General features: G+C 34.6%; 3 protein-coding genes across 3 annotated transcripts; 2 read left to right on the top strand and 1 right to left on the bottom strand.

Moving 5' to 3' along the window:
* Positions 1 to 249: 249 nt before the first annotated feature.
* Positions 250 to 882, top strand: LOC107864726. The gene has a single exon (XM_016711159.2). The coding sequence runs from the start codon at positions 250 to 252 to the stop codon at positions 880 to 882; it is 633 nt and encodes a 210-aa protein (XP_016566645.2).
* Positions 883 to 8510: 7628 nt separating this feature from the next.
* LOC107865821 (thionin-like protein 2) lies at positions 8511 to 9557 on the top strand. The gene is made up of 2 exons (XM_016712015.2): positions 8511 to 8918; positions 9244 to 9557. Exons 1-2 carry the CDS (start codon positions 8609 to 8611, stop codon positions 9303 to 9305), a joined length of 372 nt encoding a protein of 123 aa, XP_016567501.1. The 5' UTR covers positions 8511 to 8608; the 3' UTR covers positions 9306 to 9557.
* A 923-nt stretch (positions 9558 to 10480) lies between these two features.
* On the bottom strand, positions 10481 to 14188 carry LOC107861862 (nuclear pore complex protein NUP50A). Its single transcript, XM_016707238.2, has 2 exons — positions 14033 to 14188; positions 10481 to 12114 (listed from the first exon to the last, which is right to left on the bottom strand). The coding sequence occupies exon 2, from the start codon at positions 12055 to 12057 to the stop codon at positions 10690 to 10692; it is 1368 nt and encodes a 455-aa protein (XP_016562724.1). The 5' UTR covers positions 12058 to 12114; positions 14033 to 14188; the 3' UTR covers positions 10481 to 10689.
* Between the last annotated feature and the right edge of the window lie 4412 nt (positions 14189 to 18600).

The following is an 18600-nucleotide window of genomic DNA, read 5'->3' as shown; positions in this document are numbered from 1 at the left end:
CGGGTACTGCATGAGGTACCTAGGTGAAAATCTCTGGGTAAATTACCACTGCGGAGAAAACCTCTATCTATTCGCAAAGGCATATTCTCCGGAGGAGTTTAGCGACCATTTTGTCGAATTCAAGAACTACTGTCCCGAGGCAGCCTTTTTCCTCGAGCATGATTTGGTTTTGAAAAATGGAGCAGGGCATATTTCCCCGGCAATAGGTTTGACGTGATAACCACAAATATTGCCGAGTCAGTGAATGCTATGTTGATTATCGAAAGGGAGTACCTCGTGACATCCATATTCAATTCGATTGCCAAGAGGTTTGGTGAAATATTTAGGGAGAGGCGTGCCTACGTCCTCAAATATAAGGATAACAAATTTGTTCCCGCCGTCGAAAAGATTTTAAGAGATAATATGAGCGAGGGAGACTCATTCTATGTAGAGAACATAAATGGGGACGAAAGGCAATACACTATGTTTGGAAGGGGCTCTACGGCCAAAGTTGACCTACTGGAAAGGTCTTGTTCGTGCAGGAAGTTTGACCTGGTGAAAATACCATGCGATCATGCGATGGCCGTTTTACGATCGAAGCACGGTGATGATTATAGTTTGAGAGTTTATGATTACTCTTTTCCCCTGTATAAAGTGGAAGAGTATCTCCTTGCGTATTCAAAATCAATTAATGTTGTCCCTTTGGAGTCCGAATGGCACGTGCCACAAGAATTGCTAGACGTGAACATTATTCCATCACTTGTGGTCACCAAGCCCGGAAGGAAGAAAAGAAAACGCGTTAAGGGAATGGGCGAGACTTTCAAGTCAAAGAGGAGGAACAAGTGTTCATTGTGCAAGACACCCGGGCACAAGAGAACCATTTGTAACAACAACAAATTGTAGTTAGTCTTGTATGAATTTTTGTTTTTGTAAGTCATGGCAGTGTATGTATTTTACCCTTCAGTTGCCTGATTAATGCAAGATTTATCGACTTAACTCTTCATCTATTATCGATCCTTTTACAGTATTGCATATATTATGTGTCCGGTCTATTTCTTTTATTCTTTATTGAATACATGGTATATAATTGATCTCATATACAATCTATTAAAAATCCTAAATATTCAAAGGGACAGATGTGAACAGTTGAGCATTAATTACACCTCAAAAAAGCTGCGGCACATCCAATCATACGTAGCGTCGATTGGGTATACGCTACCTCTCTTCGATTTTCACCATTCATACGTCTACCAACTAAAGGGTGGGAAGACCAAAGGGTTCTGTTTTGGTCTATATAAACACCCATTTACTCCACCCAAAATTCATCTTCATCAACTCAAAATCAGATTTAGTTAAAAAATGTCAGGCATTCCTTTGAGACCCAGAAGGAGGACCAACCGTAACTACGACTATGGACTGGGGCAGGACCGAGAGCATGTCCACCGCGAACTCCGGTGGATTGCTCATTTTTTACGGGCTATTGTGGAGCGGCTCAACATGGATCCGCAGGAGATGATCACCCCCACCATCCCCTTTGTTTTAAGTATTTATGTTTTTTTCTAATGTCATTGCAATGGGAAGCTTTCATGGTTAGGTTTATGTTAGATGAAAGCTTCTTTATTTTGCAGTTTTTGTTTAGGTTTTGCTGTAAATATAGGTCTACCATTGCAATGAAGAATGAATGAATTAAATATTTTGATTTTTCCTATATCTGCCTCCCTTTAAATTTCTGTAATTTTAGACTCTTCTGAATTTTTTTGCGATTTTCTCTGTTACAACACGCATCAAACAGTTGTGAATTAATGAAATATTAATTTTTGTTTCCTGCATTTGTCTCCACTGTAAGTTTTGGAAAATTAATTTCTTATGTTAGAAGATGAATCAAAGGGTTGTGAGATGTGAATGTAATTGTTGATTAATTCTCATTTCTAGTTTAATTGTTGTTTCCTGCATTTTTTGCCACAGTAATTTTATATTTTTTTTCTTTTTAGAATTTTTGCATGAGATCAAGGTAGAAGAAGAACGAAAAAAAAATCAAATGTAAAATTAATTCATATACGTCAATGAAAAACTAATCTGGTCTATCCGTGATTATGTTAATTTATACAAAATTAAATAAAAAGTCGATGAAGTTTATTCGACACTTATATCAAGGTCAATGATCGAACTAATACATATTCGATTCATTAAACAATACCTCTCCATCGATTGTGTTCAGTAAATTTCATAGGCTGTAAGCCTCGTCAATTCTTTACAGTATTGGTTTATTACTTTTAGTAGCATATTTGGAAAATAAAAGAAATAATTAATCAATAAAATAATAAATAATTAGATTTTATGCAATTAGAGGGGCTTGAACAAGTCATGTGATAGTATGAGAGTCCACGTAAATTGGATAAGGTGATCAATGATGTGTGAGGATGGGTAGTGGATGAACAAATGAATTACTCACAACATACTAGTACTTTGGTAAATATTGCCCTAAGGAGGTTGGTTGTTCAACCACAACTCATCACCTCACATCTTGTTTCACCACTTTCAATTTATGTAGACTCTCATATGATCACATGATTTGTTTAGGCTCACTCGGTTGCATAAATTATAATTATTTATTATTTTATTAATTAAATAATTCTTTTTCAAATATGTGCTAGTCAAGGTCTATAAATATGTGTCATAGTCTAGTGCATGTATTAATGAAGTTGTACAAAATCTATGCTAGACTATACTTAGTTTTGTCCTCGACCTGATATAGTCTTGCATAGACTCATAAATAGTTCCACAAATAAACAAATAGACTGTGCTAGGTATTCATAGACCATAACTAGCACATATTTTGAGAAGGATTAATTAATTAATAGAATAATCAATAATTGAATTTTATGCAATCGAATGAGCCTAAGCAAGTCATGTGATCGTATGAGAGCCCACATAAATTGAAAATGGTGAAACAACATGTGAGGTGATGAGCTGTGGTTGAACAAATGACTTATCCACAACATACTTGTGCTTTGGGTAAACATTGCCGAAGCATGTTTGTTGTTCATGCACTACCCATCCCAGTGGCGGACCCAGGATTTAAGGATTGTGGGTGCTTAAAAAATTAAAAAGCTGAAAAAAAGTAAAAAATTGTCTCAACGAGGTTCAAATCCGGGATGTTTTTTCCAACGGAGAACCCTAAGATCAATCTAAATGCCAATGCACCCAACCAACTTTTATTTTAGTGGGTGCTTTTATATCTTTTACATCTATTTTTATGTATTTTCTATGTAATTATACGTATTGCGCGTCGAGTTTATTGGGTGCCGGAGCACCCTAAAAAACCATATAGTTCCGCCCCTGACCCATCCTCACACATCATTGATCACCTTATTCAATTTACGTGGACTCTCATACGGTCACATGACTTGTTCAAGATCTTTTAATTGCATAAAATTCAATTATCTATTATTTTATTGATTAAAAGTTCTTTCTCAAAATATGTGCTAGTTATGGTCTATGAATATGTAGCATAGTTTAGTGCGGTTATTAAGGAATTAGCTCTTAGTATATGCTAGACTGTCTATCTATTCGGTTAAGCATTTACGAAAATCCTGAGAAGGCATCGATTATAAATAAGGTCTATGAAACAAGATCAGCAGTAAAAAAAATAAAAATGTCAGATTTTTACAACGGTAAAAAAGTACAGGTCAAATCAACACCCAATGATAATATCTCACTTTTTTCTTCTATAAAAGGAAGGCTATTTTTGTGTTAACACTCTCATTTTTTATATTTAATTTTAGTTAATAACTATCATGTCTCAAGCATCCCAAAAATCAAATGCAAAAGTGTCCTACATATGTCATTGTGGCAATCCAGCTGTTTTTAGGACGTCATGCACTGATCCAAATCCAGGCCGAAAATTCTTTAACTGTGTGGTTGGAAAAATTAATGATGGATGCTCTTTTTTTAAGTGGCTTGACGAAGACTCACCAACGAGCAGTCCATCGACACCAAATTTTCGAGGCGCTTCCAAGTTTTATATATTCCAAAGGCTTCGGGAATCCGAAGAAAATAGAGATCTACTCATGACATTGCTACAAGAAGCCGAAGATCAAAAGAATTACTTGAAAGGATTGCTAAAAGAAGTCGAAATAGAGAGGGATCAAGTAAAGCAAAGGCTAATTTTGGTTGAGAAAAAAAAGAAAGGCCTAAAAAATGTATTGTATAGTTTATTATTGTTGTTGGCTTTCTGGTGTAATAGGGATATAGAAAATTGAATAAATAGACGTAAGATTTCTTAAATCAATCCTGGGTGTAATCTATAATTAATAGAGAATTATGTCTACGTCTTTTATCATCGATCTCTATAAACCATGATAGTTCCGGTAAGTAAATATATGATTTACTCAATCGATAGTATGTTAAGTCTATAAAATATAGAGAACAACTTCTATTATGTTTCCAACCAACCACTATAAATTAGGACAACAGCTGAACTGGTACTGCAATGCAACCAACTTTTTAATCTAACGAGACAATGGAATAACTGAACATTATTTCATCAGTAAAGAACAAATCACTAAAAAAACAGGTGAAATATATGTAATTCAATTGTCACTAAAGAACAAATCACTAAAAAAAATAAATCATTAAGAAAGTTGTTTGTTCCAAATGCACAAAACTATTTGTTTTCTTGATTGAGTTCTGCAACAATGCCCATCACATCCACTTCTTTTTCTTCCTGTTTCTTCTCCTCTTCTTCAACTTCTTTCTTCTCATTTTTCTTCTCTTCTTCTTCTGCTGATTTCTTTTCTGCTTCAATGTTTTCAACCTCCTGTTCGACCACTGATTCTTCTTCAACTGCCTTCTCATTTTTGTCTTCTTTTTCTTCTGATTTCTTTTCACCATCTTCTTTTGTCTTCTCCTCATTTTCTTCTTCTGCTTCAGCTGTCATTTTGTCATCTATTTCTTTTTCTTCTTATTTTTTTTATCTGTTGCATTCTCCTCTTTCATTTCTTCTTCTTTCTTCTTTTCTTCACTTTTTTCATCTGCTACAGCCATGTCCGTCACTGAGACTGCAAGTTCTTCGAGGTTTACTTGATGCCGGCTAAGAGGGGGTTGTCGAGGTGCACTATATTATTTTGAAAGGATTACTAAACATATGCAACAAAATTAAATTGGAAGAGCAAAAAATAAATTTATTTACCTTCTTCTTGTTGCTTCTTCTTCTTCTTCTTGATTATACGCAGCCTCTCATCTCTAATAAAAGAAGCAATATCCAATAGACTTTTCTCGAGCAAGGCAATGCGCTCGCGCAAGTCATCGTCATTAGAAGCGTCTGGTGAGGTTTTGCGTCCACTTGAACCAGCATGATCACAAGCGCGTGGAGGACTTGGAACATAATAGTGGCCACCCAAATCTTCGTCTTCGTCCGCGACCTCCGCTGATGAAGTCAGGACAATAACGCCTTTTAGCTGTGCCTTCAACGCATCGATGGACGTATCCTTAACTTTATCCGTGTATGACTTAAAAGTTTTCATGTATCTCTGCTCCATCTCACGGACAGTAGGGTAAGGTACGGGTGCACAATCTACAAAAAAATAAAATAAATTACAAGACATTCACTAATATCATAATAAGTATACTTTTACCTTTGTGTTATTTTCTTTGTACTTAAACGGGTCGCCTTTCATTATGTTGTAGCACTTCGACGTGTGCCATAGAAGAAGACGAGAAATGGGCGGGGAGAATCCAACGACTTGCCGGTGTACCTTTCCAGATGAGGAAAGGCCTCATATATCCAAACCTGCAATCAATAGAAGCACAAGTAAGTCTATAGTGTCTATGTATTACTCAATAAATATGTAGGAGTCTATAATAAATCAATAGGTTGGTTGATTATAAGTATCATAAATGCCCATGGAAAGCCAAATAACGCGTACAATGCATTATTCCTCTTGACAAAAGCTTCTTTCTGCTTGGTCAGATCAGTCTTCTTTTTCAGATAGCTCAAGGTCAGCTCAAAGGACTCTTTTTCCCATGGATACCCCCAAAGAATTCTAAATCAGCCGCCATCTTGATGTGGTACGAATCCACTTTCTTTGATGGGTCCTTTGCCAGCAGCATCGCGTGCACAAACCAAACCAAAGCACACTTCAACTTTTGTTGATTATTCATCCTATTACCTTTCATCAGACTAATCAACTTTGCAGCAGTAATGCTCTTGTTCTTCGTCACCTTAAAATGAAAGCTTTCTCCATTTTGAAGGACTTTGTTCATTTTTTATTCACGGGGATATGCTAAACAATTCAGTCCCATAATCAAAGCAAATTCCTTTACGTCTAAATAAACTGGCTTACCGTTCACGCAAAACCAAATTTCATGTAGTTTTTTTGACTTTTTATACGTCGCAGCAACATATAATAAACCATCTGTCCATTAAACTTAAAATGTTTCGAAATATGTCTCAAGTGTCCGAAACATGTCTTCTTAAAATCACAATACAACTTTTGTTCAACAAGAACCCGTCTAAACTCTTGATACACGACCATTCTTGCTCTCACAAAAATCTTTGCAGGAAAAGAGGCAAGATCATCCATCCAGGTTGTTAGGCCGTACGACTCAACGAAGATATCTCTTGCACAAATTGGCAAAGATAGGGGATCCTCCTCCCCGTCTCCGCTATCTCTCCTATCATCACCGCCCCCGTTATCACTTTCACTTTCTTCTTTACTTTCCCCTTCTCGTTTACCTTCGTTATCCTCAGCATCCTCACTCTCGTGTGCACTACTTTCGTCATATTCAAAAATATCGGCAAGGATTCTTGATTCGATTTTTGACTCCGATTCATCGACTACGGATTTTTTTCTCTTGAAAGTTTTCAAAACTTCTTTGGATTTTCGCTTCCTGCTGGTAGAAGCAGTGGAAGCAGGCCTTTTAACCGCTCTATGAACTCTTCTCACCATTTATAATCTATAGCAAAAAAAAATTGTAGTGGTCGATTTATCGACCATTGATCTATTAAAAAAATGAACAAATACAACAAAAATAAATCTGCAGTGGTCGATCTATCGACCACTGGTCTATTAACAAAAACAAAAAAAACGCCTCACATCAAACATGCAATTCAAGTTCCAACATTGACAATGCAATTCACAACAACAAAAACACAATTAAAATGGGTCCAATTCAGTACAAAAAATTCAAAATCAAAGGCAACATAACTACAAAAATTAAAAAAAATTCCAATCATTATCCAAAGCAAAACCCGATTAAATATGCGAAATCAACAATATTAACTAAAAACACTTAAATTTTGACTAATTCAACGAAGGACAATGCATTTTGTCAAAATCGAAGAACCCCAACACAAAGCGTCATCGAAAAAAATTACTAAAATGGATCTAGAACTGATTGGGGAAGAAAATTACACTTACTTGAGCAAGAGAAATTTAAAAATTTCGCCCGAGGAAGCAAGAATCAACCTAATTGTTTTGTTCGAAAAAATAGGAAGAAGAACGGGAGAAGGAAGGTTTTGAGAAGAGAGAAATGTGTAGTTAAAAATATTAAATGGTTTTAATGTAAATATTTTGAAAATGAAAAAATATAGAAGGGACCATGTGGTAGTTTTTAAAAAATTATATTTTTTTTTTCAAGTTTTAAAAATGTTAAAAGAACTCATGACCCCACAACCTTGACCCACTTTTTACTTTTTTCAAGACCTAAACTTAAAAAATAAATCAAAAAAAAATTTAATGTCTATAAATCAAAATAAGTTTTGAAAGTGGGTTAAAATAAAAAAATTCTCTAGTTTTTAACACCTTTTCTCCTATTTGATATCGAGAAGAAAAAGAATATTAGCTTTAACCAAAGTACTTTCTCTTTTGGTGCCATAGGCAAAGACAAAAAAAACAATCACATGTAATTCCAATTTCAATAGGCACCAAATTTTCATTGCATTTAATTTAAATTTTGTTATAGCAAGTTAGTTATAACTTATAACATCACGTGTCCCCTACACTATAACTTATAACATCATGTGTCCCTTACACTATTCGTGTAATAGGATCCAATTGTGAATCTTGTGTGATTCAGTAATCCAACTAGTGGAGGATTATAAACGGATCAATTTTTTATTTACCAACTGATAACATGTTTTAATTTTCAGCCAACTTTTTTTTTTATCATAGTGTTCGGGTTAACTTGTTTGTATTTGTATTAATTTCATATGATATTTCTACCTTCCATCAGCACATGTATTGGATTAATGTATTTGTCAAGGTCTGGACAAATGAAGAAAAGTCACCTAGCGTTTTCGTCTCCTTTAAAATTTGAACTTGAGACTTGATGATTTTCAATCCACCTCATTGATCAGTAAACCACACTCTTTGGGTGCATATTTAAATTTTTAGGCAGCTAATCTCATTTTTTATGATTATTTGTCTCTCAGATGATCTGATATTATAAAATTTTATTTACATTGTCGGTGTATAAAAGATAGTGTGTTTATTTTTAATCACAGCCTAAAAGCATGTATTCTTTTGTCTCATTGCTCATTATATATATGTAGCCACTAGTTGTTGAGTACTCCCATAAGCCTTCCAAGTTTTGCATAGGCCAAAAGTTATAGTTGAAACATTTGAAGATGGAGTCAATGAAGTTAAGGGCACTTGTTATAACCTTAATGGTTTTGGGAATGTTTGTAGGGCAGTCAAGTGCTGCCTTCAGTGACTGTTATACTAGATGCTTTATCTTCTGCATGATTGATCCTTCTGAGACAGTATGCAAATGCACTACCAAATGCTTGAAACAGTGCATCTTCAATTCAGATTCTGGTTCTGGTTCTGTTTCTACCAATAGTATCCACAACAAGACAGACAGTAGCAACCTTAAGTTCTGCAAATTGGGCTGTGCCTTCTCTACCTGCTCCACTGTCAGCAAAAAACATCAACCGAGTAAGTTTTTGCTCCTCTCTGTCAGTCATATGTTCTCTATTTTGCAATAACAATTATATGTGTTGGTCCCAAGTATGTTAAGAATATTGGTTAACCTCATCTTGATCTAATATTATCTATGAAAAATTCTGCGCTAATTCCACGGAATATCTGAGTAACTCAGATACAACAAGGCCTAAATAGATACGGATGAAAAGAAATCACCTAGTATCTTTATCGTAGTTGATAGATGTTAAGGGAAACAATTCTTTCTCCGGCTTATTTTTATTAGTCATTTCTTTTTTTATGCATTAAAGCTTAATCTATTCGTTTTTTGTGTCCTCAGATGGTGAAAAGATGGAAGATTGTGTTGGATCCTGCTCACGAAACTGCACCAAGAGCTACTAGTCACCTTAACATTGAAGTGGCATTACTGTGTGCTATCTTTCATTTTGTTGGGTTTCATGAGCATCCTTTTGATTTTCTCTCGTTCCCCTTTCTTGTTTTTCTCCTCCCATCTTTTTTCAAGTTAAGGATGAAAAATCAATTTGCAGTAGAATATGGTTGTGTTCTTACCCTAGTAACAGCTTCCCATAAGAATATGGGGTTTCTTATGTTCACTTCAATAACTATTGATATAAAGTTATAACTATTGATTTATCTGCTTTTCTTAGATTGAATGAATGTGAGTTTGCTTATGCCGGTTGTGGCGACAATCTATCACGTGTAATCATTTATCAGTATTCTTTATTGAATTGTTGTTTCCGCATGCCCGTGGATAGGGCTCATAAGGTAAAAAATTATTAGCATCACCTGTTTACGTCAAATCAATAAATACATCATATTTTGACCTTATTAAGATTACTTAATCATGGTAAATTGAACTTATTTAATGTAAATATTCAAGTATTTACCAGCTGATTATAAGTAGGGGTTACCAGGACCTACAAAAATCCCCACCCTCTGCTGGGTGAGCAATGAGTACAATATTTTCTCACCAACTTTTTTCCTTTCGGAGGACTAGTCCATCTTATAATCTGTGATAATTGGGTGGTGCAACTAAATTTTAACGAAATAGGATCAAATGAAGAAAACTGCATATCTATATATGCCCGTGAAGAGCTCATGATTGCACGTGAAGAAAGGAAGATTACAATCCCTATGGAGTACTAAATTTTCTTTGATTATTACTTGATGAGAAAATCTTCTGTTATAGGATCAAGTAGACAGGCCTGATTCTTATACTAATCACTATCTAAACACAACCGAATTCAACTTCAATAACTCCCTCCCAAGTTTAATTCAAATTCTGTCCAACCGGTCACACAGTGTTTTGGAGTGTCGAATTTAACAGAACCTGCTCTCATCCACTTCATTGACGGCATAATGTTCCTAGCAAGTAGCAACTCATCTTTCTCGATGACTCTCACAAGTATGGATTCGCCCCTCTACTCTTCTCAACTAAGATGGGTTTGAACATGTTAGGTGCACGGTGCACCGAGCTACACATCATGTGTTGCGTGTCCTTGCCGCTAACAGGGAGCTTAGGAGGAGCTCATCAACCTAAAAATATTGAACAGCAATTCTTCAACATCTCAGAAAGAGAGGAAATTAATTAAAAGTTGCTCGGACAAAGTCTACAACAAGCGCACTGTAATGGATATGATCAACTCAGTATGTGGGATTACAAGTCTCTTTTATCTCTTGACAAAATATTCTCTCTTCCTTCCTGCTCTTCTCTGCAGCTAAACGAATATAGTACGGCACATTCCATGACGAAAAGTCTATTCATCTATACTGCAGGGTCATCTAAAGCTTCAGGAGAGTTTTCAGGTGTCTTCAAAGAACCAGATGTAGTACCTTTATGTTCCACTACAGCAGCTCGAAACTCTTCGACGGTAGAGGCATCCTTGAACTTCAGAGCAAATGTAGATAGTCCTCCTTTTCCATCACCAGCACTATTCAAGCAAGCAAAAGTGATCCCTCTTTTGTCCATATTAGCGAGCTTCATTTCTGGATAAAGGCTGGCATTCAAGATCAATCTGTAATTTCCTTTGCTCCTCATAATAAGTCTACTTTTTCCTGCCCCAGTTGTAGAAACATTGACCTTTAGTTCTCCCTTTCCCCGCTCTTTCCACCCCCCATCAAGATATTCAAACAGCACAGAATCAGCTGTGAATACTGGCTTTTCGTTCTCTTCCCCTGTTTCGACAGTAACCTCTTCTTTGGAAGGAAATCCACTACCCTCACCCTTGCTCACAATGGATGACCCTGAGTTTCCAAATAGAGAAGTGTTTCCATTAGTGGGAAGATTAAGTCCAAAAGGTGACTGGTCACTTTTTGCTCCAAAAAGAGAACCAGCACCTGATTCGGAACCAAAACCTAGAGGAGATCCCTCTTTTGAAATAGCTCCGAAGGAGAACGTAGTGCCGGAGAATCCAGTCCCTGCAAATCCTGTGAAAGCGTTTTGGGTACTTGAGAGTTGTTGAAATGAGCTGAACGAACCAGTTTCTGTACCCTTCTCACTTTTATCACCACCCGCATCATTTTGTTGTTCATTCTCTGTTTTCTCGACTTCCACATCCGTCTTACTGTCATTTTCGCTCTTCTCAACTACTGTGCCTTCCTTGGTTTCAACCTGGGTTTTCTCATCATCTGCCACCTTCTTTTCAACAGATTCAGGTTTGTCAGGCTCTTTAGCAGTTTCAACATTCTCCTTGACAACATTAGATTCATCAACATTACCTTCTGATGCCTTAGAAACTTGATCGGGTTCCTTCTTCTCTTCCTTATTCACATCACTTGTTTCCTTTCTATTTTCCTCAGCAACGTCATTTTTTGCTTCTGGTTTACCTGAACTTGTTATCTCACTCTCACCTTCACTTGTGATCACAGCAGATGAGACACTGGACTCGGTGGGTGGGACCAAGCGGATCGCTGCAAAAGGATTAGCTGAAGGTGTAGTCGTAGAAGTAGTAGTTTGACTACGACGAACTTTAACAATTCTTCTACTTGCCATCACCTCCTCACTTGCTTTCTGGAAAGACCCTGTCTCTTGTTCAGCAGTTTCATCATCATCTAGACCAGGATTGTCTCGTGATAATTCCTTTACAGCCGCCCTTTTCTTCGATGGTTGAAGAGAATTCTCCGCGTCTCCCATCGGAAAATGAAGAAAGACACTTGAAGAATTCTCAAAAAAGATATGGATATTTTATCTCTGCAGAAATTGCATAGAAAATATCAGTTCCCAAACAAACTTGATTTTATTTTATTTTGTTGAAAAAAAGATCTGCCACCAAGCCATTGGAGGAAAGTCACAGGATTCACACAACCAATGAAATACAACAACAACATACCCAGTATATTCCCACCAAGTGGAGTCTGGGGAGGGTAAGTGTACTTAGTCCATACCACTCACTACCTCAGAAATGAGATAGAGAGGCTGTTTCCGAAAGACCCCCGGCTCAAAATAGAACAATGCTCAATATAAAACAAACTAGACAAGGCATAGGTACTTATTTCAAATAAATACAAGCTTGCCCTCACTATCCTACTAAAGAGATTCCTAGACATTGACGGCATATTGTACACAGAAAGTCAACACAACCACGTAGCTGTTAGAGGTAAAAGGTGTGGACATACAAAAAATTGAGAAAAAAAGACAGGTGCAAGAAGATCGCTCTGTTAACGATGTGTATAAGCTCTATGAATCATACATCTACCAATAACGTGTATAAGCTCTATGAATCATACATCTACCAATAATTTCATTAACGCAAGTCCAACAGATGACAACCAACTACTACTGGAACCTTAATGTAGATTAAACTCATAGGGAGGGAACAAGTAACAGGTGGCATTGCATCCAAATCCAACCAAGAATCTGCGTGAGATATTGTTCATTCTCTTTTTTCTACTCTAAACTGACCACAATAAGGCGGACATTAAAATGTTGGAATTTGGAAATAGCTTAGAGACTAATACAAAAAGAGTTCGAGCGGACAGCTGTATCGTCCCATATGAGATGTACATATTGTGAAATCTTCTTAAATTAGTTATCAGCATTGCATATTTCTAATATAAAGAGAAACGCAGCAAAGGAAAAAAGACAAAACACCGGAATTCTTCAAATCTAATTATTTGTTAGAACATCTTTTATTTATTTTAACATTACTTGATAACTAGTGGCACTGGTCAGCTTTTCCTATTGACCACAATCCACGAATCTTCTTATCTTTTGGGAGTATAAAACAACTTAACTGCACCACGTAACAAAGAAAAAGGCCTTAAACACTAAAGGACATTTCTCTTTGTTTTGTAGTTTCTTAACCAGCTCCTCCTTTCTAAATGCTCATAACCAGCCATGAAAAGAAGAGCTTAAAACAATAGACTGGACTTGAAACATTTAGTCCAATCAATCAATAGCGTTAAACACAATGAGGAAAACGCAAACATCTACCGGAACTCCACTGAATGGATTAAAACCACATAAATTAAAACAAACACCAAAAGGCTACCAATTTTGAGAAATCAAGATAAAGCTTCACTAACATTTGGGAAGAAAGAAACTTTGCCCATAATTCTTTCAAAGGTAACATCATAAAATTCAATCAAACCAAACTTCCAACAATTCTTGTAACACACAATTCACTCTTGCACAACCCAGTTCATCAAAGTTGAAAGAAAATAATTAACTATTGAGTTGTCGAAAATACATATCGATATACTTACAGTCTAAATCATCGGAAAATCAACAAAGAACTGTGGGTCTAAAGAAACAGCTCATCCCGGACAAAAATTAAGAGATCTTAACACGGGTTCGGTGAAAAAGTACACTATTTATTAAGATAAAAAATCCCCTTAATTTCTTCATGTGTTTACCTCTTCCTATTTCGAATCCCTCGGTGAAAACCCTAGATTCTCATCGTTTCCACTAAATAAAAAAATCTTTCACAAAGGAAATTGGGACAAAAGTAATTTTAGCTCTTTCATTAACCCCAAAATAGAAATTCTAAGTTACAAGGAATTAAACTAACAGCAAAAAAAATCAACGAAATTAGACAAATATGCTATGAAAAATACGAATTAATACGAGAAATGAAAGTAATAACAAGATTAAAATGATATGAAGTTACCTGACACAGCTAAATTTGGTCCAGTTTTGAAAATGTGAAGTTGCGTGTCTGGGTGGGGGAGGGAAGTATATATAAAAAACCCTAGTGAGAGCTGATCTTGATTAGGAAAATGAGGATAGGGACAGGTGTAACCTTAATAATTAAATAAAGGTTCTTTAGGATGAAAACAAAAAGTGGCAACACATATTGGGCCAAAAAAAGAGGCCCAACAGAGTGGGCCTCTCAAAAGTGAATGTATGTAGCAATATATTTGGGGGCGTTTGGTCATAAAAATTGTGAGCGAACAAGAAAAGTGGTTTTGTTTTTAACGTTAAAAATAATATTCAAAAATTTAAAAATTGAAAATTTATTTGAAAATTAATGCAAATTAGAGTTATTTTGAGCTTTTCTTTCGAGTAATTTGAAGTGAAAAGTGAAAATAGTCATTTGGTGTATTCTAAATTTTCAAAAGATCCAAATTTTTATGATCAATGTATTTTTCGAAATTACAATCTCAAAAAAAAGCAAAGAAATATCATGAGCAAACACCCCATTACATTCGGTAGTCAATTTTACATTATTTTTTCTAAAAATTACACAAATACACAACTTATATTTCTAATATTACAAAAAATTCCAACTCCCTAAACATATTACAAAAATCCCAACATATAACAAAATTATATGTATATGTTGGCTATATTATGTATATTAATAGGAAGAGAGAATAAAGTAATTAAAAAAATGGGAGAGAGCGTAATTACTTCAAAAGAATTGATATTTATGTTATTTATATTTTTTTTTAGGTAATATGTATTGGCCCAACACATAATTAGCCTCTTAACCATGCTACACTATTTCTTTTAATTGAATACTTAAATTCCTAATAGAGTGTTCCGATTAGATATTTCTATTTAGATTTTAAAATTCTTTTTACGTGTGTCTTCTAATTCGTCTATTAAATAGTTAAGTAAATCACATAAAATAAGTCATTCTCTTTAGTAATATGCATTCACCTTCGATAAATTGTAAAATCATAAACATTTTCTATTCGAGATTATTGTATATAACGACAGAATATAACATATTTCATGTGATCAAATGAATAAAAAGTGTTCAGTTGAACAAGTTATTAGGAGTTGGAATATTCAATTGAAATAGAGCTTAATTCAAAAATGAAATATAATAACAAGTTTAATGGTTCATTTTTCACCCCCACAAAACCCTCCAAAAAATTAAAATAAAAAGAAAGTCTATTTAAATCTCCATTTTACTCTCTGAGCCTGTTTGGTCATGATTTTTTTTTACTTTTTTCTCAAAAAATTATTTTACCTGAAAATTATAATGTTTGATTAAAAGAATTCCAATACAATTTTAAATTATATCGAAAAAATGTAAAACAAGTGAAACTCACAAAAAATCAAAAAAATCTTGAACTTACTAACGTGTCCAAACACAACTCTAGCTAAATTTTTTTTACTAGCTTAGGATACGTGCGGTGCACGCGTATCAAGCATTAATTATGAATAAATATATATAAAAATAAATTATTTTGTGTAGGTTATTTTATTAAGTACAAAAAATTTAAAAAGATAACATAAAATTGTAAAGAGAAAAAAATGTATGTAATTAAAGAGGCATTTAGTCATTATACTTATTTCCTAATTTTAAAATCACTTTATTTTTAAGAAGAGTTAAATTTTTGCGTTGTCTTTCAGGGTATTACAGTTCTACTAATTAACATGGATAAGTGAACTACATTTGATGTTTAGTTTAGTGTTAAGTCTATACAAAATAAGAGTACTATTTGACTCCAAAAGATGGCAAAATTGAGAGTGATGTGTTGAGAAGAAATCAAAAGGAACTCGTCATATGTCATACTGTAATTTGTAAAGGTTATTGTGTCGATCACAGCTTCTATAATGAAGCTTTCTTCTTAACCAGTGATCCCTTCAAAGAAAAGTTCAGAATAGAGAAATCAAAAGACAAATTCAAGAGTCAGGATAATCCACGTGAGTTAAGGATTATCACATAAGTATCATTAAACGTATCTAATTAAGCTTAAACATATATACTATGAAGACATTCATTTTTACTTAATAATCCTTCGGAAAAATCTAGTCATTGTTCATTATTCAATAATGAAATGTGGCAAACTTGTATCTAAGGTCTTATAGTTGAAGAAGTATATTCCTAAAAATAAAATATTAATCCAACACATTATCTCAGTCTTGGTGAACAGGTATCTAGTGGGAGGTGACAGGTATCTCGTGAAATTAGTCAAAGTGCGGTAAAGCTAACTTGAACACCACGGTTATAAAAAATGATTAGTTCAACAAACACAAAGTTCACGAGGAACCAACACAATTAATATAACAATAACCTGAAGGTTTAAAGAAAAACACGACGGAGCACGTGGATATCAACCCTCTCAAATCTATAGAGATCAGAGAAAGTGAGGCTGTTAATATTCTGTAAAATTAGTCGAGGTGCGGATAAAACAAAAGATAACAATCAGAAAGTTGTGAACAATAGTTGTACAACTAAATCATAAAATAATAACTTCTTCCATGTGATACAGGAATCATTACACATATAATTAAAGAAAAATATGATATTAATCCTAGTTAATACATTTTGAAGCTCTATGCTAATGGGAGAAAACCTTAGAAGTTTAGGTTTAGCCATTGAGGGTGAGAATAATAGTACAGTTCAAATCAATATTAAAGTGTTTAATATGGATAGAATCGTAATGTTCGTAAAGTGTCTCCGGTGAAACGAAAGAGAGAAAAGACAAATGTAAAGAGTTCTTAGCGTCAAGCTAGAGTGTTAATAATTCCAACTGAACAATTCATGTTAACACGGTTAAAAAAAAGATCACTATTTTTAAAATTAAAAATGAAATTTCTTGTCGAACATTTGACAAACTCACATCATTTTAAATAGGATTTGTCGTATCATCCATTTCAAATAGGATTTGTTCTCACAAACGAGCAATTCAATCCATAGGGTTCTTTATCACGGGACGTCTCTATTTTCAGACTTCTGCACCTTATTGTCGTTGTTTTACTTTCTCCTCATAGGGCACCGACAGATTCACTTTCTTCTTTTTCTTTCTTCTTCTTGCACAACTTTTTCCCACTTTTTTTGTCCTCTGTTTTTCCTTTTTATTCATCTTGTTTGACTCTAACTTTTCCCTTTGGTAAGTAGCATCTCATAGTCTGAGAAGGCTGAGGAACATATAATACTTCTCTATTCATGGCTTTCCATATTTTATATTTTCTTCATAATGCTTATCGTGCTTCAAACACGTGGCAGTTTTTTCCCTTTGCCACGTCATCTTTAAACTTGATCCCTTGCCCACTGATGAATTCAGCCAGTTTACAGGACTCATCACATGTCAGTTGCTGAACATAATATGGTCTCCACCATTCTTAAACTGAAAGCTTAGTGCATTTCCTTAAAAGTCTTTCTGAACATGTTCAAGTCAAGAGTGACGCTTATGACCTTTGACTCAATCTTGGTCCTTTTCTTAAATCCAAGAGTCAGTTGAAAGTAAAATTTTTCAAGTTGATTTACTAACCTCTACCGGTGGCGGACCCATGATTTTAAGTTGTGGGTGTTTAAATTTTTTTTTTTAATATAATTTGCTAATGATGACATAATATAAATACATAACTATTTAAATGCAACATTAAAAATAAAAGAACAATTAATATTATCATTGCCAAAAAAGACTTTCAGTCACAAGTTTCATACAAAAAAGACTTCAGGTCATAAGTCTGAATTCAGAAAAGACTTCAATCATAGGACATCAATTATAATTGTGCTCGACGACTTTTCGTATTTTGAAAACAATGAATAATAGCATCATTACTTACAGTTGCAAATATCTTACGCTCTACATAGCAAACTAAACAACCATTTAAAAATTCATCACCCATGCTATTGCGGAGTTCATTTTTTATGTAGTTCATGGAAGAGAAAACTCGTTCCACAGAAGCAGTAGCAACGGGAAGAATGAGAGTCAATTTGATGAACAAATAAATAAAAGGCCAAGTCTGATACAATTTTGATTCAACCAATACTTTAGCAAGATCAGTAATTCCCTTCATATTGAAAAATCTTTTATCAGAACCTCAAACATGTGCTATGAAATTATCAAGCTGACAATTGAGATCTCGAAGTTTGTTGCTATCAAACTCATTCGGATAATATTCAGTCAATCTCATTATTTTTTTCTTATCAAAATTACCAAATGACTTAGCGGGATGTAAATAAGCCATACCAAGAAGTAAGTCAGTACTCACAACGCCGAAACGATTATTAAGCTCTTGAAGTAGCAAATCAATAACAACACAAAATCTTTCAACCCTAAAATGATGAGAATATGTAACATCAAGAGCTCTGCGTTTCGACTTACCAGGAATGTAGCGAGCATCCATTTTCGGGATCTCTATCTCATATTTATCACAAAAAGAAAAGACATTATCTAGTAATGAGCTCCATCCACTATCTCTCATCCTTTGCAACTTTTGCTTTGCAGTATTGAGCAGTTTCAAAGCATTGACAATATCTTGATCCATCTT

This window comes from Capsicum annuum, chromosome 3 (genome assembly GCF_002878395.1).
Source record: "Capsicum annuum cultivar UCD-10X-F1 chromosome 3, UCD10Xv1.1, whole genome shotgun sequence".
In the NCBI taxonomy this organism is placed as follows: domain Eukaryota; kingdom Viridiplantae; phylum Streptophyta; class Magnoliopsida; order Solanales; family Solanaceae; genus Capsicum; species Capsicum annuum.
This window is presented reverse-complemented; position numbering and strand designations above follow the sequence as displayed.

Excerpts from the sequence above, each read along its gene's own strand:
- LOC107864726 (XM_016711159.2), top strand. The coding sequence starts at position 250 with ATGTTGATTATCGAAAGGGAGTACCTCGTGACATCCATATTCAATTCG.
- LOC107865821 (XM_016712015.2), top strand. The coding sequence starts at position 8,609 with ATGGAGTCAATGAAGTTAAGGGCACTTGTTATAACCTTAATGGTTTTG. Across the intron at positions 8,919-9,243 it reads CAGCAAAAAACATCAACCGA|ATGGTGAAAAGATGGAAGAT; the intron begins GTAAGTTTTTGC and ends TTGTGTCCTCAG.
- LOC107861862 (XM_016707238.2), bottom strand. The coding sequence starts at position 12,057 with ATGGGAGACGCGGAGAATTCTCTTCAACCATCGAAGAAAAGGGCGGCT.